Source organism: Lemur catta, chromosome 20 (genome assembly GCF_020740605.2).
Source record: "Lemur catta isolate mLemCat1 chromosome 20, mLemCat1.pri, whole genome shotgun sequence".
In the NCBI taxonomy this organism is placed as follows: Eukaryota; Metazoa; Chordata; class Mammalia; order Primates; family Lemuridae; genus Lemur; species Lemur catta.
In genome coordinates this window covers 6,394,081-6,415,251 of record NC_059147.1, presented here as the reverse complement: position 1 = coordinate 6,415,251, position 21,171 = coordinate 6,394,081, and the positions used below count along the sequence as shown (strand labels likewise).

The 21,171-nt window shown below is 64.6% G+C and overlaps 1 protein-coding gene across 13 annotated transcripts in view; it reads right to left on the bottom strand.

Moving 5' to 3' along the window:
* Window positions 1-21,171, bottom strand: part of ADCY7 (adenylate cyclase 7) — a 57,619-nt gene that overhangs the window by 8,834 nt on the left and 27,614 nt on the right. For 6 of the 13 annotated variants that reach the window (XR_006730511.1, XR_006730510.1, XM_045534013.1 and 3 more), the window contains exons 2-15: window positions 15,865-16,041; window positions 15,012-15,402; window positions 13,998-14,201; window positions 12,710-12,871; window positions 11,836-11,985; window positions 11,167-11,315; window positions 9,807-9,918; window positions 6,817-6,944; window positions 5,331-5,489; window positions 4,991-5,123; window positions 1,704-1,898; window positions 1,341-1,375; window positions 745-828; window positions 527-599 (exon numbers count right to left, since the gene is read on the bottom strand). Coding sequence is in view for 11 of the 13 variants with exons in the window: in XM_045534013.1 (XP_045389969.1) it covers window positions 527-599; window positions 745-828; window positions 1,341-1,375; window positions 1,704-1,898; window positions 4,991-5,123; window positions 5,331-5,489; window positions 6,817-6,944; window positions 9,807-9,918; window positions 11,167-11,315; window positions 11,836-11,985; window positions 12,710-12,871; window positions 13,998-14,201; window positions 15,012-15,182 (1,755 nt within the window). In the remaining 2 variants the exon portion in view is untranslated. Of the gene's footprint in view, window positions 1-526; window positions 600-744; window positions 829-1,340; window positions 1,376-1,703; window positions 1,899-4,990; window positions 5,124-5,330; window positions 5,490-6,816; window positions 6,945-9,806; window positions 9,919-11,166; window positions 11,316-11,835; window positions 11,986-12,709; window positions 12,872-13,997; window positions 14,202-15,011; window positions 15,434-15,864; window positions 16,042-20,295; window positions 20,546-21,171 lie in introns of those variants that run through there. The other 7 variants (XM_045534015.1, XM_045534018.1, XM_045534014.1 and 4 more) reach the window with 4 other exon arrangements.

Below are 21,171 nucleotides of genomic sequence, written 5' to 3'. Positions count from 1 at the left end.
GAGAACCGTCAGGTGCCTTCGACACAGACCCTGAGCTGCAGGTTCTCGTCTCGTCAGCCTGAGCCGGGCAGGGAGGGCAGGGCAGGGCAGGGCAGAGCCGGGCAGGGAGGGCAGGGCAGGGCAGGGCAGAGCCGGGCAGGGAGGGCAGGGCAGGGCAGGGCAGAGCCGGGCAGGGAGGGCAGGGCAGGGCAGAGCCGGGCAGGGAGGGCAGGGAGGGCAGAGCCAGGCAGGGCAGGCAGGGCAGGGCAGGGAGGGCAGGGCAGAGCCAGGCCGGGCAGGGCAGGGCAGGGCCGTGGGCACTCGAGGGAGAGGCAGCCTCCCGCCACCCCCCCAGGCAAATCTCTAACGGGGCATTTCGGGTGGAGGAGGTGGAGGAGGCGGAGGCGGCCCGCGGGAGAGCCAGGCCGGCACCGCCCCGAGCCCCGCCTGGCCCCAGGGCAGCTGCAGAGACCTCCCGCGACCCTCCCTCGCGCCCCAGGGACCCCACGCTCTTCTGGGCTGGCGGCGTTGGCCCAGGAGCCCTCACCTCGCGCTCGAAGCCCTTCTCCAGGAAGATGGACCCGAAGGTGTGGAAGTCGTCAGACTTGGAGCAGCAGGGCCTGGGGGGGGCGGCAGCGGTGGAGACGGGGGCTGGCGGCACCTTCAGGGGCAGCGTCGGGGAGGGGAAGAGCTATCTGGGCCCACGGCGGGCCTGCCCATATGGGGGGTATCCATTTGGGGGGGCAGAGGTCTCAGGGGTCTCACCTCGTAGAGCTGAGCCCCTCGATGGCCGACAGCATCTCATCATCGTATGAGTCGTCCTCTGACCGCCCCTTGGGGGACGCGATCCTGGAATGGGACAGCCCAACCGCATCACCCAGGGACCCCACAGCCGCTAGCCCAGAGGCAGGGGGTGGGAAAGAACCATGGTGAGGTCACCAGGTCCCTGATGGGGGTCCCAGAGCCTTGTGCAGGATGGTGAAGCAATCGGTGGGTCCCATCGAGGCCCAGAGAGGGCACGTGAAGACCCAGCATTGCCCAGCATCGCCCAGCTGGCAGAGCCCCAGCCCCAGCCTGAGGCCTCGTCTGCTGCACCCACAGGGTGGCATCGAGACCAGCACATCCTCCAACACCTCCTTCCCTCCCACCAGCCCCAGCGACCCGCACATGACACATGTCCACTCATGGCCATCCTTAAGAGCCAGGGACCAGGAAGTTCTGGCTCCCAGCAATGCTGTGACTGGAACCGTGGCGACCTCTGCAGAGGCCAGTCAGGGCAGCCTGCCTGGAGGAAGTGGCTGCGGCAGGCTCGGCCAGGAGGGCAGGGCACAGCCTGGCAGAGGGGAGGGCAGCACACGTACCTGTCAGGGGTCCGGCGGTGCCGCAGGGGAATGGCCTGAAAGGTAAGGGAGACAAGGACACGGTTATTCCCCAGGACGCTGGGCCCCGAAGTCCACGCCGGGGCTGGGCGTAGCTGCTCTGGCACTCGGTCCTCGGTGTCAGCCTGGACCACAGCTGAGCACGGGCTGGGGGCTGGGGAGGGCAGGGACATTCCTGGCCACCCTGGACCACTCTCCAAACACCTCCGCTTCCCCTGCAGCCCCCGAGGGAGGCCGGGCGAGGCTGTGACCACTTATGGAGGAGGAACGCAGGCCGCGGCTTCCGCTCTGCTGCCCCTGCTCAGGGCCCCGAGCCCCAGCTCTCCGGGTGGCAGGGGGACCTACCTTCGTCCTCTGCCCATTGGGGACAGGGGTCTCGCTGCTGCTCACGCTCGCACGGTGGCTGAGGTGCGCAAACGGCCGCGCCGCCCCCCAGGACTCGAGATAGCGCGTCACGCGGACGGATGCCCGCATCTTCAGCGCCGCCGCGTCCCCCTTGGGCCTGGGCAGGTGCTGGCTGGGCTGGGGCGGCTGCTGGCTCTGCGGGCAGACGGGACACGGGCCTGTGCCACCCTCCCCTCTCAGCCCGGGAGGGGACGCCACCCCCACCCGGCTCTCCCAGAAACATAACGCTGCCCAGGGCACTGGCAGATCCCGCGAGCAGAAAACCGGCAAAAAGCCTTCCCAGCCCTGGGTCCCTCGGAGTGCAGCTGCCCCCGGGCCGGCTGGAGCCTGACGCCCTCGGGCCAGCTGTAGGGGACCCAGGTCCCGCCCCATGCCTGCCCGCTGGCAGCCACACGCCACCACGCACAGCCCGGACTCCCCTCCGCCTCCCCAGGGAGAGAGGCAGCACCAAGTCCCCCCAGCGCCCCGGGAGGCTCCCTGGAACCACAGGCCTTGGGGCCTGAACCCCCTCAGCCCCTCCCCATGGAGCCACCCTGGGGTGACAGTGCCCAGAGAAGTCACAGGCGTCCCGCCCCACCCGCCACGTGGCCAGCACCTGTTTCTCCTGCCTGCGGGGACAGCAGGGGGGAAGAGGGGACCAGCACTGGGGGTGTGCACTTCAGTGGCCCCCAACCACGATGGCACGTCTCCGTCACCTGCCACATGCATACATGGCCCAGCACCATGCCAGGGACTCGGTGGCTTAGCCAGCCCAGAATGCGGGGCCAGCCCTGCCTCCTCCACTAAGGCCGCCGAGCCTGAGACCCCTCAAGTCTGCCTGAGGCTCCCCAGTCAGGGTGGCCAGGCAGGACGGGAAAGGGCAGGGACGAGGAAGATGAGCTTGTGCCATCTTGGGGTCTGCTGAGTGTCCCCTCAGCCCCCCAAACTTCTCCTGCCCTCCAGGAATTCTGTGTCCTGGGGACCCCTGCAAGCCACAAACACTCGCTATGCCACACGGCAACTTCCCTGGAAACTTCTAGCCTCCTTTTGGGATGGAAACATTTTTAACATTTTAGCTGCACCTGTCTGCCCAGCCTGAGGGAACCACGTGGAATTCGGCATGTGGTGAGGGTCCCAGGGCGGGAGGAATGTGCCGGGCCCTAAAGGGAGCAATCTAGGGGGGTGGGGGGGCAGGTTTCTCTGTCTGTTCCGCCATGGTCAGCAACCTGCCTGCACAGCACCCAGCCACTCAGGTTCACGGCCACTGTCAGACACCCCAGCTCCCTGAGAAATAAAAACAACCGTACGCTCGCACTAAAGATCCGCCACGGCCAGGCATGGGCTCACGCCTGTACCCAGCACTCTGGGGGGCCGAGACGGGAGGATCGCCGGAGCCCAGGAGTTCAAGACCAGCCTGGGCAACACAGCAAGACCTCAGCTCTATTAAAAAAAAAAATTTAATTAAAAATATCCATCATTTCTGAGTAAACACACACCTGTTCAGAACGGGCGTGGGAACCAGCGGGAGCCACAGCGGGTACCTGCGACCTCCATCCGGCCCACAGGCGCCCGCACCCCCACACGTGCTCACTCACGGAGCCACGGAGGTCCCCAGACAGGAGCCGCACGGGACCCCACACCACGGGACACCGTGTGCACAGACGGGAACAGCCCGGGCCAGCAGCGGGGAGCTCGGCGAGGGACCCCCGCTGAGCGGGAGGCGCCCCCAGGTCACTCTGCGCATGAAATCTCTGTGCAAGAGACTCCGGCCCCTCGGGGGTGCGCTGGCTGCGAGGGGATGCGAGGAAAACCTCCAACTGCCCTTCCTGCCTTTCGAATCTCCAACTGCCTGAGCCAATCAAGGTAAGAGGACAGAACCGCCGGGTGAAACGCAGGCCGCGGGGCAGGCGCTGGTGCCGAGACAGCATCCGCCGTGCATGTGACACGGAGTCTGCCCGCAGCCTGAGCTCCACGCGCCCCACTCAGCCCCGCGGGGGGGCCGGGGGCTGGGGCTGCCCCCGGGGAGGGCTCCACTCCACTCATTCCAGAGCCACCTGCGCTCCTGCCCCGCCAGCACCCGGCCGGCACGGGCACAGCCTGGAGGGGCCCAGCCCGTGGAGCTCAGCTGACAGTAAACAAGGAAACAGGGTAAACGGGCCCTGGCAGGGGCAGGAGTGTCCTGGGCACAGGGACCAGGCGGCCAAGAGCAGGGCGGTTGAGGGGTGGTGAGGCCGGGGCGGGTGAGTGGGGACAGGAGAGCTCAGGAAGGGGCTGTGGCTGGGCCCAGGGCCTGGGGTCCAGGGCGAGGGGCAGGAGGAGGGTGCAGCGGGACCCCGACACCCGGGCAGACCTTTCCCCGCTGCTAACTCAGCCTGGATGGCGCACGGTGTCGTGGGGGCCCTGGGGAGCGGTGGCAGGATGAAGCCCAAAGGGGACACAGGCAGGCCATACCCAGGCCTGCAGCGTGCGGGGTGCCCCCCAGACTGGGCCTCGGCCCCGGCCCCGGCCTGGCAGTCGGAGCAGCCCCGAGGCACAGCCAGGCCAAGCGACAGGGAGCTAGCTGGAAAGCGTGCGGGCCGACATTCTTGAGCAAGCCCCAAGGATGAGCAAGCTTCAGGATGATTCACGGAGCGGCGGCCAGACGAGCTGGCCTCCCCCACGCAGGCCCGGGGCGGGCAGCAGCCAGGCCGGAGTTGGGGGCACCACCTGGCCCCCCACTCACTCGGAGCAGCGGAGCAGCCTCCCCCACCGCAGGGCCCTGAGCTGGCCAGGCGGACACGCAGGTCCGAGCCCGGGACACACAGAGGTCCCTGCCCAGGGGCCCCTTGGCCATGCCCTACCTTCTTGAGTCTTGTCCAAAGCATGTTTTGAAAATGTGTCTTTTGAGAATCTGGGAGATTAGTAACAACCTCACGGAAAATAAACTAATAGCGACTATTACTCATCGAGCGCTCACGATGCGCTGGGTACGCTGAGGGCCTGCCCGGGTGAGCTCCTTCCCCGGGGCAGGCCCTGGAGTCACTCCCATCGCACAGAAAAGCATGCTGAGGCCCAGGGCAATCGTTCCTTGGTGCCTAGAATACCCCCAGCGACGGGGAGCTCTCTCCTGCCCCGGGCAGGCCCCTTCCCCACCTCCCACAGCCTGGAGAAGAAAAACACTCTCCCTCCACTGGGCGAGGGGGTCCCCGTGTTCCCCAGGACAGCCCAGCCCCGCAGGCCCCCAGCTTGCTGCATCTGAGCCCTCGTACCCGGGGGTCGATGACCAGGTAGGTGCGGATGTTCAGCTCCTTCAGGTAGGGGTCGCGCTCCTGCCCGTGCCCGTCCTCCACCTCGTACGCCTTGTCCAGGTGGTTCAGCGTCGCCTCTGTGATGTGCACGCGGCTGGGGGACACCCAAGTCAGGCAGAGCAGCAGGCCCAGAGAGGGCTGGCACCCACCTGGGGACGCACAGCAGGCAGCCCAGGCGGGGCCGGGCACGCCCCCTGTGAGGTCACTGATTTCATCCCCTTGCTCCACACCTGACCCCACCCAGACCCCGAGTCCGCCCTGGCCTCTGAGCCCTGCTGCCCCGCCGGGCTCCGGGCCTCACCCAGGGACTCCGGCCGCCTCCATCCTGTTGGCCAGGGACACGTCGTGGGACCACACGTCGTACTGCCACTTGCGCAGCCCGATGACACCGCACAGCACGTTCCCCGAGTGGATGCCCACGCGCATGTTGATGTCCACACCTGTTGCCTCCCGCACCTGCCTGGGCGGGGCGGCCAGGTCACCGACCCTGGTCAGGGGTGCAGGGGGTACCCCAAACCCTGGAGAGGCTGGAGGCCCGGGTGTGGGCGTGGCATGGGGGTGTGGGGTCGCTGCAGCTCGTGCTGATGGGCCTCAAATGCCATCGCTGGGGCCTTCCCCTGCCTGACAGGCTGCTGGGCCGGGCGCGGTGCACACCGTCTGGGGGTGGACATGCCTGAAGCTCTGACTCGGGCGGGGCAGAGACAACATACGTGACCTAAACATCTGTACCCCCGGAATACGCTGAAATGTAAAAAGATGTTTAAAAAAAGGCTTCTGGGGTCTCCAGAGGGGGCCCAGGCACCACCCAAAACCCAGCGTGGACAAGAAACACAGGGCCAGCCCCTGGGGGCTTCTGTGCTCCCCAATCTCTGGGGAACAGGAGCCCCGGCAGTTGCTGGCACTGCTCAGCACGAGGAGCCCCAAGTTAGAGCTTCCCGGATGCAAGGGCACCCCCAAACACCAGCAGGCCTCTGCGTCCCTGTGACAGGTGTGTGGGGCCCAGGGGAGCGGCCGGCACGTGTCCACTGACACGGCTGGGGACAGACCCGGCCTGCCGGGGCCGAAGCCGGGAAGCAGCGGGGCCTGTACAACCTTCGCATGTTACGGGGTTGGGGACCTGCCCAGGGCCACCAGGCAGCGGTGCAGAGCCAGACCCCCCCAACTCCGGCCAGGGTCCTCCTGGCAAAACCGCTATTTCCAGCAAGACTCGGGAGGCGGGAAGAGCTGGGGCTGGACTCGCACCCGGAGCTGCACCTCCAGGCAGCCCCTCCGCGCCATGCGCTGTCCCCAGCGCCGGTCAGTCTGGCCCAGCCCCCCGCGCCTCCACCACCCGCTGCACAGCAAGTTCTTCCAACAGCGCCACCGAGAACCTCGCGGGAGCTGGACGCTGGCGGGCCGGAGCCCAGGAGGCCATGGTCCCCTGCAGCCTGAGGGTCAGTCCCCCGACCCGGCATCTTCCCAGGGGCTGCAGCCAGCAGAGGGGCGTGGGACTCAGCGGACCCCGCAACGTCCTCCTGCTGCTGAGACGCACCCTGGCGGGAACGAGCCCACCACCCTGTCCTCACCCACCCAGCTCCGGGCTTCTGAAAGGCCCCCCAGGACTCGGAGCCACAGGCAGACCCGGGAGACACAGACAGCCGGGGTGCAGACCCCCCAGCATGCTGAGTGGTCCAGGCAAGCCACTGTCACCCCGAGCCTCAGCTCCCTCATCTGTACAACGGGACCCCACATCCCCACCGCACTGGGAAGAGGGAGGGTCCCCAGAGCCCAGCCCGCTCTGCACCTACTTAATGGCCTCGCACATGTCCAGCCCCATCTTCACGCAGTTCCGTGCATGCGTGGGCAGCGACACGGGCAGGCCGGACACGCAGTAGTAGCAGTCGCCCAGGATCTTGATCCGCATGCACTCGTGGGCCTGGGGGCAGGGAGAGGCCGGGTCTGTGAAGGGCCGGGGCGGGGGCCACACTCGCCGGCCACCTCCCCCAGCCCAGGGTGAGCCCGGCTCCCTCCCAGCAGGGGCTGTCTCCTGCCAGCCACCGGGGGCAGCTTGGGGCCTGGCAAAAGAACTGGGGACACGCAGCCTCTCCAGGAGGGACCCCAAGCCAAGCATGGGGTGAGAGCGGGTGTCCCCGGGGGAGGGGCTGCCTTTGTTTCCTTTGTCCCTGTGATATGTGAGTGCCGACCGCACACCGGGCCCTGGGCCAGGCAGGGGACAGAGCAGTGAACAGAATGAAGCCCACGTGCGGACGGGAGGGTGGGACGCCAAACTAGACAGATGACACCGACGGCATGCCCACCAGCGATCAGTGCTCAGGAGAAACGTGAGGCCCGGGACGGGAGAGACGTTCCCGGGAGGCCAGAGAAGGCCGCCTTCGAGCAAAGACCCCAAGGGGCCAGGAGAGCCAGCGGGCCAGCACCTGGCGGAAGGGCACTCCAGGCCCGTGCCAAGGCCCTGAGGCCAGGGGGCCGTCTGAGACACGGCAAGGCAGCCAGGGTGGCTGAAGTGGAGTGGGCGGGGGAGACAGGACCGAGCTAGCAGGTGCCATAAGCCAAGGGGTTGGCAGGTGCCAAGGTGACCCAAGAGATGGCCGGGCTACTGGGGCTTGGGGGTGGGGACTGGGGAGCGGGGAGCGGGGAGCTGGAGGAGGGTGGGCCTGGGGTCTCAGAGGAAAACGCCAGTGGATGGCTGGCTGAGGTTCCGCCTGAGAGGGTGCAGCAGCCACTGGACCCTCCGTGTCCTCAGCAAGGGCGGCGGCAGCACGAGGGAGTCTGAGGGGCCGAGCGCAGACACCTGCCTTCCCTCTCCGGCCCCGCCCGCCCCGCAGCGACCCTCACGGACTGGCAGGTGGCCTCGCTCTCGCTTCTGGTGGGGAGGGAGCCACGGGGGCTCCCTCCTGCGGGGTCTCTAGGGCCAGCCCTGCCCCTGGAACACCGTCTGCTGCAGGTCTAGAGCCCGGCCCGCGCCTGTGCCCTCCCGTGCCCACCCAGGCCCCGGGACAGACCAGCTCGGCCTGCGGTTTCCCTGCAGCCTTTGTGAACGGCCCCTCCGCGCCCTCCCCCAACTGCTCCATCTGAGTGTGGGCCAGATGGTTTCTGCTGGGGCCCGTCTGGCGCTGGCTGAGTTCTGAGTGGCTGGAGGGACACGGGACAGTGGCTTTCCTAGAAAGCAGGTCCCTATCTCCCTTCGGCCAGGCACAGGGCCGCCCCAGCGACACTCCCCAGGCTGTTCCTTCACTGGCCGACAGGTTCCTGCGTGTCAGAGAGCGGGGAGGTCCCTGAGCCCACAGGCAGCACGGACACCTCTGAAAGAGGCGGCTACAGTTCTGGAATGTGGTCACTGACAGGGAAAAAGGCTGGGACCAGCCCTGTCTGGGGACCAGACTCTCCGGCTGGGAAGCTGGCCCTGCCGCAGCCTCCCTGTCCCCACGTGTACCATGGGGCCACGCCTCGCAGGCCTGCTGGGCCAGGAAGGCCACGTTCAGGCGGGCAAAGGCCTTCATGGTAGGGAAAGGGCCAGCTGCAGCCCGAGACTCAGGCCCCTGCCTCACTACGGCCCACCCTCTGGGGGCTCCCAGCGGCTAGTGTGGAAGTCACACAGCTCCTGCTCCTGAAGGCAGGGCCCGGGCTAGACAGGCCCTCTGAGTCACTCAGTCCATGGAACCCAGGATGGGACAGCTCTCCAGAGCACCCCTGGCCAGTGGTGTCCTACAGCAGCTTGGTTACCCCCTGTGATGGGGAGCTTTCCCCCTGCAATGTGGAGCCAACCCCTAGTCCCTCCTAGGATTGAGCAGCTCTGATCATGAGAAATCGTTCCCAGAGTGGGGCCAGAACTTGTCTCCCATAAAGTTCTAGACCACTGATTCTCTGAACAGAGTCACCTGGGAGGGCTCCTGAAAACCCTGAAGGGCGCGGGCAGTGGTGTTGGTGTTTCATTTAAGCTTTCGATGTGATTCAAATGCACAGCCGAGAAGGAGCCACTGCCTTAAACCACACACTTCAGTCTCTACTTGGCAGCCGCTTCTTCCAGGGAGCCTGCCCTGACCACAGAGGCTGGGCCAGGTGCTCCCCAGGCCCCCGGCCCCTCGCTCCTCTGCAAACACGACACACAGGCCGGGAGCACGCCGAGGGCAGGCCGAGGCCCCACAGCTCAGGGCCTGGTGCTCAGCGGGTCTCGGGGCCGAGTGGGCCACTAACGAAAACCCTCCCTGCCCTATGCCCTGCCCTGCCTGGCACCTGCCACGCTCCCCAGCATCCCCAGGACAAGTCCCAGTCCTCACGTCCTGGAACCTTGTGACCTTGTCCCCCTCACACTCTTGCTCGCACACCGAGCCATGTGCATCCTGCGGGCACACGGAGCTTTCACACCTGCTGCTCCCTCCGCCCGGAACTGCTGCCTTTCCTCCTGGGCCCTCTTTGTGGGTCCCTCAGACTTCAAACGTGCTCATGACTCACCTGGCAGGGCCGGGATCCACAGTCCTCCTGAGCTCCCAGGCGAGTGCCAGGCTGCCGCCCTTGCATGGGAGGATGAAGCCAGCTCCTCCTCCAGGCAGCCCTCCCAGCTCCTCCAGCGTGTACCGTCAGTCCCCCCGCCAGCCTCCCACTCCGGGGGACAGGACTCTGGCTGCCTTGGCCACCACTCAACCCCCACCTCTGCCACAGGGTGCTCGGAAGCATTTTTGGGCTGGATGCCAGAAGTCAGCCACGGCCCCCCATCCCAAGCCCCGCGGATGCAGGGCGCGTGGCCTGGCTTTACCCGCGTACCCCCCGGCCGGCTCACCTTGGCAATCTGGTCGAACTTGCCGAAGAGCTCGTTCAGCACCACCACCAACTCCTTGGGGGAGCAGTCGCTGGCCAGCCGCGTAAACCCCACGATGTCGGCATAGAGGATGCTGCAGGTGGGACGGGGCCGGGGCGAGTGTCAGAGCCCGGTCCCTGGAAGCTGGGTGGCAGGAGCCCAGGCGACCGAGCACGGGAGACCATGCAGAGCCCCCGGGAGCCCACTGGGCTGCAGCCCAACCCCCTTTGCGATTCCTCAGCCTCCGCAGGCACGGAGAGACGCTCCGGCCATAAAGACAAATTAAAGTTCCGGAGCTTCATAATGAAGCAAATGGAGCAAACCCCGGAGCCTGCAGGTGCCCTCAGACCCCCACCGCGTCCCCAACACCACAGACGGCTGTGTGCTGCTCCCACAGGCAGCTCAGACTCCTCTCTCCTTTCCAGCAGCTGGAAATTCACCTTAAACACAGACTTCGGGACTAAACTCCCTGGCGAATGTGACTCCCTGCTCCCTCAAGCCAGCCTCCACGCCCAGTGCTTTACACAGAGCGCTCACACAACCCCTGCAGGACTCCTATCCTACAGATGAGCAAACTGAGGTTCAGGGAGGTCGAGACTTGCTGGGAGGCCAAGAACTTTAATTTGCACCAGATCTCTGGGCTCCAAAGTCTGTGAGCTCATGGACCATCCATAGCCCGGCCAAAAAGCAGCGGGCCAGCCTCAGATGTAATACTGACTCTTCTGGTAGAGGACCCAGGATTAGTTCACAGTACCCACATCTACACTTAACAGCTCACAGTGCCCAGATCTACACTAACAGCTCACAGTATTCACATCTAGACTTAACACCTCACAGTGCCCACATGTACACTGAACTGTTCATAGTACCACATCTATACTTAACTCAGGTCAGTTCATTCAAGCAGCCAGCCCCTTTGAATCAGCCAAGGACAGTGTCAGAACTAGGGGGCTCCTCGTCACTGAGCCATAGGGGGCTTCACCTCCTTTTGGAGGTCCTGCACCACTCTGAGAACCATCTGGAAGGACCCCTTCCTTCCCAACAATCATGTTTGCTCACAGAGTTTTACAATTCTGGAGGCACTGGACCTTCCCCAACACCAATCTGAGTTCTCCAGTTTAAGACCCTGATCTGATCCTATCGCTGAAGAAACAAAAGGGGAGACTGAGGCCCGGGGAGGGACCTGGATTGACCTGGGGCCAGAGGGGCGCCCTCTCCGCAGTCCTGTGTGGCCGGGGGTCTGAGCCCCCAGATAGAGCAGGGAGGCCGCCTGCTGGGCGGGGCTGGGCCAGGCCCCCGGGAGACACAGTCACACGGGCACGGCCCCTGGGCCACTGCCCACCTCACGTTCTGGTGCCGCTTGACGTAGAGGCTGTGGAAGTTGTTGTCGGGCATGTAGCGGCGGTCCCCGTGCTCCTTGAGCCGCTCGATGATGGCCAGCTTCATGCCCATGGAGATGTGGGCCGGCAGCACAGACAGCAGCAGGTTCTCCTGGGCGCAGGGGGGGCAGACCAGGGGGACGGGTGGGGGCCGGCGGGGTGGCATCGGGCCACGGGCCCGGCCTCCCTGGCCTCTGTCCGCCCTGCCCACCTATGCGTTCTGCCCTCCATGTCCCCATCTCTGCGGGCTCACGTCCTGCTACCAAGCCAGCTGGGCACCCATCCCCCACGTCCCCAGCAGCCCCTGGGACTCGGGCTGGGTGAGAATGTCCTCTCTTTCAGCTGGGTGGCGGAGCTGGTGGGTGGGCAACCTGGGGCTGCTGCAGCCTTCCCTGCCCCGCCAGGGACGCAGGCCGGGCATGAAACCACCCAGGGAGGCGGAGTCAGGCGTACAGGTGCTGGTTACCCCTCCCGACCCCGGGGTGGGCCCTGTGGGCGTCCGGCCGTGCACGGCACGCACACAGCTGCTTGCCACGTGCCTCATGTCCAGCAGCGAGAGCAAGGGCAGGGCCCGTGCAGGTGAGGACCGGGGGGCCTGGAGGGACGGGCCGGGAGGACGGGCAGGGCCCCACCTGCTGGCGCTTCTCGATGCGCAGCTTGCGGCGGACCTGGATGCACCTCACGGTGTAGGTGAAGAGGTCGCGGGCGGCGTCCTGCATCTGGTGCTTGTGGAAGGCGCCCGTGAGGTTCCCGCACAGGAGGACGACGGCGTTGGCCAGCAGCTGCGGTTCAGCCAGGAGCGGGGCTCAGCGTTCAGCCTGGCCCGCGTGCCCTGGGCACCAGCCCCTGGGCAGGCTGGTGACGGTACCCGCCCCATTCCCCAACCCCCAAACCGCTCTGGCTGGCACTCTTCCTAGGACAGGCAGGGAAACTGAGGCCCAGGCAGGGGCTGGTCTCCTCGTGAGTCACCAGGCCTACAGGATCGGGACGCGGGCCCCTCTCCGCATCCCCCGGGCACTTGCCCTGCCCAGTGGGGCCCGGGCACCGGAAAGCCGGGAGGCAGAGGCAGCCACCCCGCAGGGCCCAGGGCCCAGGGCCCAGGGCAGTGCTGAGACCAGTCACGGAAGCCAGAGTGCCCGGCCGGCTGCCCCGCGCTCCTGCCTCCGCCCCCGGGGAGGACACCGAGACCCAGTCTGGAGGAAAACACATCTTTAAGTCCCCACTAATCACGAATAAAAGGTTTACTCAGCACAAAGTCACAAGACACGTGTCCTGGAATACTCCCAGCCCTGTCGGGACGGGGCTCCGGGGAGGAAGAGAGGAGCCTGGGCAGCGGGACCACCCGGCAGTGCCCCTGCGAAGGCCGCGGGGAGCCCGGGGAGCCCGGCCGCAGAAGCCTGGCCTGGCCGCTGTCCGCACACGCCGCTCCGGGGCCTCCAGGCCCGAGTCACCCACGCGGGCCTCCCCAGCGGCCTCAGCCCGTCCCCCCCGCCCCCCCGCCCTCACCTGCAGTCCCGCCTGCACGCTGGGCGACGTGAAGGCCCCCGTCAGGGCGCCGAGCACCAGGAGGTGGGAGGCGGTGGAGACGGTCCCCACGGCGACGGCGCCCCGCATGCTGAAGGGCAGCAGCGTGTACACCACGAAGACGATGAACAGGAAGAAGGGCACCTGGGGACGGGGCGCCGTGAGCTCGGGGCCCAGCCACGCGGCCCCAGGCCCGGGACGTAGGCTGGGACGAGCTGATGGTGGGGGCCCCACAGCCTCCCGTCTTCTGGGGCGACCCCAGAAACCCAAATCCTAAGCCCTTTGGCTCCCAAACCAGCCCACCCAGGACCCTGTGTCCTGAGGTCGGCCCTCACCTCTCCCCTGCACGCGAGACGCTGCTACAGACACACAAGGGGCCAAAAAACGTCAAAATGTGTCTCTCGGTGGCCAAGGCTGAGCCCCCCAGGAGTGAGACTCCATGCCCCTTGTGACCCAGGGTGCTCCCACCTGGCACCCCCTGCCCCGTGGCTCTCCCTCCGCAAGACTGGTCATGACCACCGGCTGCCTGCGACCGTGCAGCCCCCCGCCCTGGCCGCTGCCACTCACCCCGCGGCCCACGGCCACCTGCTCTCTGTAGCTTCCGTGGGCCTCACCCGCCCACCCCAGCAGCGGCAGGAGCGGTCATAGGACCCAGGCCACCGGTCAGACCGTGCCACTACTTGGTGACAGTGGCCACCCAGGGCTGGGCCTAGTGATCGGCCAGGCCGGTGCGGCTCGAGCCTGGGGCTGAAGCTCACTGAGGAGGGCGCTCTTTCAGCCGGCTCGGCCAAGCTTCGGAGTGAGCAGCCACGGCCCTCTCTGCCCAGCCGGGGGGCCGCGCCCCGACCGAGGCAGCACAGAGGAGGGCGGGGGTGGGGGGCAGCGGGGCCTGCTTGTCCCGCCGGCGCCCAGGCCCGACCCCTCACCTCTCCCGGCACAGGAGCCCGGTCGTGCCTTCGCGCCCCTTGGAGCTGGGGCTGTGTCGTCTCCAACCAAACGAGGGCCCACCCCAAAGTGCCACAGCCAGACAGCCAAGTGGACACTCTCCCCACCCCAGCCCCATCAGTCCGGAGGATGACAGGGACAACAGCAGCCCAGGGCCCATCCTAAGCCAGAGCCACGGTGTGTGGCCCAGGAAGGGCCCGTGGCAGCACCCCAAACACCGGCCCGTTCTCCAGAAGGGCCCCGCGGCCCAACACGGGCAGCAGCTGCTGAGTGCGCGCTGGCCGGCGACATCGGCCCCCAGCGCCAGGGTCCCCCACCCTGTTACCTGGTCCCATGCACAGGCTGCCTTCATCCACGAGTCGAACACCAGCACGTAGCCCAGCGCCACCAGGCAGGCCCAGGCGAGCAGCGCCCAGGCGCTGAGCCAGCGCCGCAGCAGGCTCTCGACGTACACCAGCACGCAGAGGGCCACGAACACGGCGAGCGCGAAGAACGCCGTGCCCAGCACGGCCTGCTGTCCGGAGGGGTCCTGGGTGGGGCAGAAGGCACAGACATCACTCTGCTTTCCCCAGCGGGGCACCGCCTCCTCCAGGAAGCCTGCCCGGGTCAGCTGCCCAGCTGCCGTGACCAGCCTCTCCTCTGACATCCTCCACGTGGGGGACGCCAGTGCTCCCGCTAACACCCGGTTCTTCCTCACCCTCAGGCCTTGCTTTGTGCTGTCATCTCTGCTACGACCACCCCTCACCAGTCCCCTCAGGAGCCTGGGCATCCTCCACAGCCCAGCCTGGCAATGCCATCGCCTCCACCCACCCCCGCGAGGCGGAGCTGGCTGTGCACTGCTGCAGGTGACAGGCCTGAGGGCAGGAGCACAGGGTGGGGCTTATGCACAGGCAAAGCCTTGGAAGGCCACCTGGAGAGGAGGACACTGCTCCTGACTCCTAATGACTGAGCAGAGGTTCACGAGGTCAGAGACAATGTCAGCGGGCTCTGCCTGGGGAGCTGTGTTAAGAAGGATGCTGAGTCCACAGCCAGGTTCGGTGGGGAGTGAGGGGATTGACTAGTGATGTCTGCCATGGTACGCGACGTGAGGGCAGAGAGACACAGGCCACCCTGACTCAGGTCTTCAGTAGAACCAAGTTTCATCGTGGAGAAAAATGAGGGTAATTTATTTGGCCAAGTTAATGTCATATCTAAAACCACGCTGGACTTCAAAATTAAATAAAGATTAGAAACCTGCCTTTCACCAGCCTCAATGTGCTCCACGACTTCGCACAGAGCAGCAAGCCCAGGCCCAGACGACAACGCCACAAAGTGTCAGGGTGGGGCTGCCCGCACTCACCCCGTGGCTGAAGGCGATGACGATGAGGGCCACGCAGGCAGAGAGGGCCACCAACAGGAGCGTGAGCAGCAGCGGCCCGTGCTGGCTGGTGAGCCGGTACTTCTCGTAGAGCGCGTCTTGGTCCGGAACCTCCTCGCCCTCGTTAAGGAAGTAGCACCCCTTGGCCGGCATCCTCTACCCTTGGCGCGCTGGCCCAGGCCACTCGGGAGACCCCAGGGCCTGGGGGGCATCTAGCTGCTGACAGCTCCCCGTGGGCCTAGGCCCCCGGCGCCTGCAGCTCCATGGGCAACGCGGGGTCTGCACAGCCCCGGCGGGCAGGCCTCGCTCACCGTGCCACGGGCACCTTCCTGCGCATCCAGGCCGGCTGCCCACACGCGCTGGGTCCTCAGCTCTGCAGAGACAAAGCAGACCCCGACCTTGACCTAAATGGGCCAAGCGGGGGAGGGCTGGCCTCAGGGCAGAGCAGCCCCAGCCTCACGGCACCTGCGTCTGACTTGTCAGTCTTAACCCCAGCCCAACTTTTATGTCCTGTTGAAAGCTTCACCCACCCGCAGGCCATAAAGCGAGTCCCCTGTGTTTTCTAGAACCGTACTGTTCAATGCAGTAGCCACCAGCCACATGTGGCTATTTTAAGTAAAGTTTAAATTCACTTAAAATAAAATTTAAGATTTAGTCCCTCGGTTGCAATAGTCACATCTCAAGTGCTCAACGGCCACATGCAGCCGGCAGCCACCGTGCTGGGTAACACGGACACAGAGCACTTGCATCCTCACAGAAACGTCCGGGCACAGCACTGCTCTGGAAGTTTCACATTTCACTTTCACACATAGGTCTTGGATGCATCTCCACTCACTCTGTGTATGGTGTGAGGCAGGGATCAGGCTCTTTCTGTTTTCCGAGTGGATATCCAATTACCCCAGCAGTGGTTGGTGAACCGACCACCCTTTCCTCTCTGAATTTCAGTGGAGCCGCCTCTGTCGTAAATCAGGTGACCACGCACGCTTCCCGGTTCTGCTCTGTTCCCATGGGCCTGGTGCAAATACCAGGTTCACCGGATTACTGGGGCTTTCCAGTAAGTCTTGTGCCTCCAGGTCCAGAGGGTTCCAAACTGTGATCCTGGGAGCCCTGGGGTCTGGGGACACGCCTCGGGGCCCAGATGGAATGGGGAGGTGGGGGGACACAGGCTCAGGCTCCCAGGACCACTTCAGCCAAGGCATCTTCCCACATCTGTGTCACATTAAGCTTCCACACAACAGCACATTTTCTTCAAAATGGATTTAGAAAGTTTGCAAACCCCACTTCACATAAGAGGAAGCTGAGTCTCAGAGAGGGCACACAGTGACTTTGTGGCACTTTGTGACACAGTTGGGAGAAGACCCCAGGATTGCAATGCTCAGCCCAGATGGGCTCCCTCTTTCCCCAATGCCATTCACCCATTAGCACATTCATTTATTCCAAAATGGCTTGTTAATCGCACCTATGGCCCGCTAGCCACTACACCTGTGTGCCAGGCTGGCGCTCACTCCCCACAGGGCTCCCAGTCACTCTCCAAACGGAGAAAGTTAACCACAAACGTGCAGCCCACACACAGCAGTCAGGACTTGGGGACAGCTGCCATATTCCCAACAGGAACTTTGTGATAAGGGAACAGCCCTGGACCAAGAGTCTAGGCCCCCAACGTCCTCCAGGCCTGCCTTGGACGAGGGACAAGGCTGGGGACAGAGGGTGAGGAGGCCGAGAGACATGGGAAGGCCCAGGGCAGTCACAAAGGGCACAAATGGCCAGACGCAGCACAAGCTGCAAAGGAAAGGGGGCCCAGAGGAGGGAAGGTGGCCGGGAGAGCCCAAAGGCAAAAGAGCAGGATACCCAGAGTCCCCGAGTGCAAGGGAGGACCCCAATCAGCACCCGCTGCCGGACGGTCCCCGGGGCCGCCTTGATTCCAGCAGCCACCCCGGGCTCTATTTCCCCAGGAAGTCCCTGTACCCTTACCACAAACCCCAGGAACAAAATGGGAAAACCACATATCTGGGGGTGGAAGGAGGGGCCATTTGCCAGGGATCCTGGCTCCTTCCATGCCCTTGGCACCTGCCTACCCAGGGGCGACCCTTCAAGGTTGAGCCCAAGGCTGCTTAGTACCCAAGGTGCTTTGATAGCTACAAATCTGATTTCTACATGAAAGAATGATTTTTTAAATGTTGGCAGCTCATTTTAAAATTATAAAAGGGATGCACCCCACTACTTTACAACCTCTTAATCTAAACTAACCAGTCTCTACTCCACAAGAGGCATTTACTGAGCTCTAACCGTCTGTGCCCAACCCCGTGCACTGTGAGGCCTGCAAAACACCACAAGGTTCCTGCCCTCCGCCCCTTCCTGGACTCTCAGGGCACCCTAAATAGCTCTTTGTAGTAATAGAAGCAGCTACTCTGTCACACCCAGTGTCTACACACTCACTGACTCTCATCTTCATAACCTGCCAAGGCGCTATCACCATCTTACAGATTCAGAACAGAGAGGCAGAGTGGCCGCCTAAGGTCACAGAGCTGGGGCTGGTAAGGCACAAGGGCTGGGATTCAAACCCAGGTCAGCTATGCCAGCTCCCAAACCAGGGCTCCCCAGCCCAGGCTTCCCCCAGACATCCCACGGGACTGACCCAGGTGCCACAGCACACAAACAGCAGCACTGCCTGCCCCTGTGGCCTGGTGCCAAACACCAGCACCCCCAGATTGCCAGGCTAAGAAACCCCAACACCAAAGAGCCGGGACAACTCCCTACAGCTGCTCCATCCTCCAGGCAAAGCCTCCAGGCCCGAGCCCTGGGTGGCAAGGACATATGCATGCAGGTGAGAGAGTGCAGGCACATGCATGCACATGCACACACACACACACACACACACACACACACACGAGAGTGCATGCATGCGTGCACACACACACAGGAGAGTGCATGCATGCGCACGCACACACACACACACGAGAGTGCATGCACCTGTGCACACACACACACACAAGAGTGCATGCATGCGTGCACACACACACACACGAGAGTGCATGCATGCACGCACACACACACACGAGAGTGCATGCATGCGTGCACACACACACACACGAGAGTACATGCATGCACGCACGCACGCACACACACACGAGAGTGCATGCATGTGCGCGCGCGTGCACACACACACACACACACACACACACACACGAGAGTGCATGCACGCGTGCACGCACACCCTCACTGACTTGCCCTACCAGGCACACAAGCCAGGCCGCGCTAGGCAGGAAGAGAGAGGAACCAGCTGAAAGTTTCCCGCAGGCCTGTGGGGACCCAGGCCTGGTAAACTCTCCTCTCGAGGGTCTAATGAGGCCACTTCCTGGCAGCAGGCAGAAGAGAGGCACACAACGGACAGCCCTGGGCACAAGGACTTCGGCCCATCCAGGGACCTCATCCAGCCCTGGAACAAGCCAGGCAGCGTGAGGCACAGCTGGCCTGGGAGGAAAGATGTTGCTTGTCACTCATTGAGACATGGCCGGGAAGCCACCAGCGATGGGCACAGGCCAGCTCCCCTCCATAGCCACCCCCAGAGCCATGCTCAGAGCACCCCCGCCGGGCCGGGTTTCCAGGCCCCTGTGCAATGGCCAGTTGTTCCGCCAGTCACCGACTCGGCTGGCAGCCGGGAGGGCCCCTCTGAGGCCCTGGGTTTAGGAACCGCTTCGCCACGTCCCACTGACGCTACTGCCTCAGCTTGCAACCGGCTGCAAGTGACGGGGAGCTCACCACCGCTCGGGGCAGTCTCGTCACTGGGCACCTTTTCTGGCCGTAATCGTCCCTCAGGTCAGGTCAAGCCTTGCCCCCCGTCACTCCCCCACCCACACTCCCCGGTCAGGAGCAGGGACATCCACTTGGGTGAGTCAAGTCCCCTTTACCCGGGGACTCGCAGGGGTCCCTCACTGTCACTCGCACCTCATGACCTCCCCCGTGTTACAGAGGAGGGGGACCCCACCATGGTCCACTTGAGGGAGGCTGTTTCCTGCTTCTGCTGGGCGATGTCCCCACCCAGTTCAGGGGCCACAGGACCCCGGCACGGCTGCTCAGCATGGTCTCCCCCAAGCCTGGCGGCCGAAATCATCCCAGTGAGAACCCCTTTGGGATTTCTGCTGACGCCGGGGAAGGGGTCTCTCTCGTCAGTGGCCTGCGGCTGCTGGCACACACCTGAGCCACCAGGAGAGAGCCAGCCTGAACGCGAGGCCGACACAGAGAACCAGAGAGACCCGGGCCCAGCAACACCCCCTGAAGCCCCTGGAGCCAGCTGTGCCTGAAGCTCGAGCAACCGGAAGATACTTCAATCAATGCCCCTTTCAGCTTAAGCCGGTCCGAGCTCCTGTCACTTGCAACTGAGAGTCCCGAAGTCCATGCTGGGCTTCCTGAGCCAGGTGGTTGTGTGCAGGAAGCATTCATGGCTCCTCCGTGGGGCCAGGGGCAAGGGGACAGGTCCCATGTAGCACAGCAGTGAGAGCGGGCCCTGCACACGCAGCCAGTCCTGGCTAAGACCTCCTGCCCAGGAGGGGACACCACCATTCACACCTCTGTCACCACGTCCCAGGCTCCACAGCCCAGGCCCAGCCAGGCTGTAAAGGACCCAGGGCAGCAGGAGGCTTGCGGGCAGGTGGAGGCTCCCACGTCCTCTCCCAGTGGCCTCCAGAGACTCTTCCCTTCAGGGAGGAATTAGGGGACCCAGAGGCACAGTTAGGGGTAAACTGAGTGGCCCTGGTGGGCTCTGAGCTCCCTGCAGCCCCAGGTCCTGTGATACAGCAATAAACTAGACTCACTCCGCCCTCACAGCAGCCCTGGCACGGTGATTTCCGTAAATCTGCGCACTGCCCTGTAGGCGTGACTGCCGCTCCCATCGTGTGCCTGTGGGCACTGAGGCACAGCGAGCCCGGGCACTTGCCTGTGGTCACACAGCTAGTAAAACAGAGAGCTGGGATTTGAACACAGGCCACCCGGGGTCCACCTCTTGTCCTGCCCATCACCCTCATGGCGCTGACATCCAGAAAGCCCCTAACACCCCCGACACCAACCCCTTCCTGCCCCCAAGGCGGCCCAGGACAGCGCTACAACCAAGAGGGTGGAAGGCTAAGGGGACCCCATCACGACGTCCCTCTGCCTTGGGACCACCAGCAAACTCCAGGAGGGCCTCCCCCTCCAGGAAGCCCTCTGAGCTACCCCCCACACACCCTCTTCTCCCTTCCCTGCAACCAAGACAGGACCGTGGTCTCCTCACCAAACAGTGACTGGCTAAGTCCAGGTTCCCCAGCTGGAAGAGCCACTGGAAGGAGGCGGCTGGGACTCCGTGTCACAACTGCAGGCCTGGGCCCTCGGGTGCTCAGGAAATCCTTCCCCAGTGGAACTGCCTGATCTGGCAGCACCCCCAGTCCAACCCCACACCATGGGGGAAGTATGTTCTAGAACACCCTCAGCGGTCACAGATGCAGGCAGGGCACCCACTTCCTCACCCGAGCAGTGCTGGCAGGAACCCTGGCCTGGCTTCCTCTGGCCGAGCCCCAGCAAGTCCCAGAGCTGCACAGGACCTGGGGCCCTGGTGGCCTCAGAAGAAGGAAGCGGGGGCCTTGGCGCACGAGGGGTGGGCAGGCCTGCAGAGGGGCCGTGCCCCAAGCACAGAGCTGCAGCCAAAACCCACAGCGCAGTCTCGCCTTCTGAGCCCGCTGAGCTCCCCCGCTGGGCCGGGTCACGGGCAGATTTTTCATTTGAAGTCTCACCTTAAAGCCATCTCCCGAGAGAGACCCTGTGCTTCGTGAAGGTACCGCCAGCGGCTGCTCGGCTGGCACAGGCCTGACACAAAGGGGCACCCAGGAAACCTTGCGGGACCTGGGGATTCCAGCGATGCTGGCATTCAAGGCCCCACCCGTCAAGCCCAGCCTCCCCCACGCCTCCCTGTCCCCAGAGCCCGGCGGCCCTCAGGCCTCCCTGTCCACACCCTGCTCTCCAGGCTCCTGCTCAGCATTCCCGGGTGCCAGACATTCCCACCTCTGCCGCACCAAGCTGTCATGGCGCGACGTGCGTGTCTGCATCCCACCGCCGGTCCCCGCCAATACTTGTGACATGAACGGCTGAGGAAGCCAACCAGCTGGAACCCCGA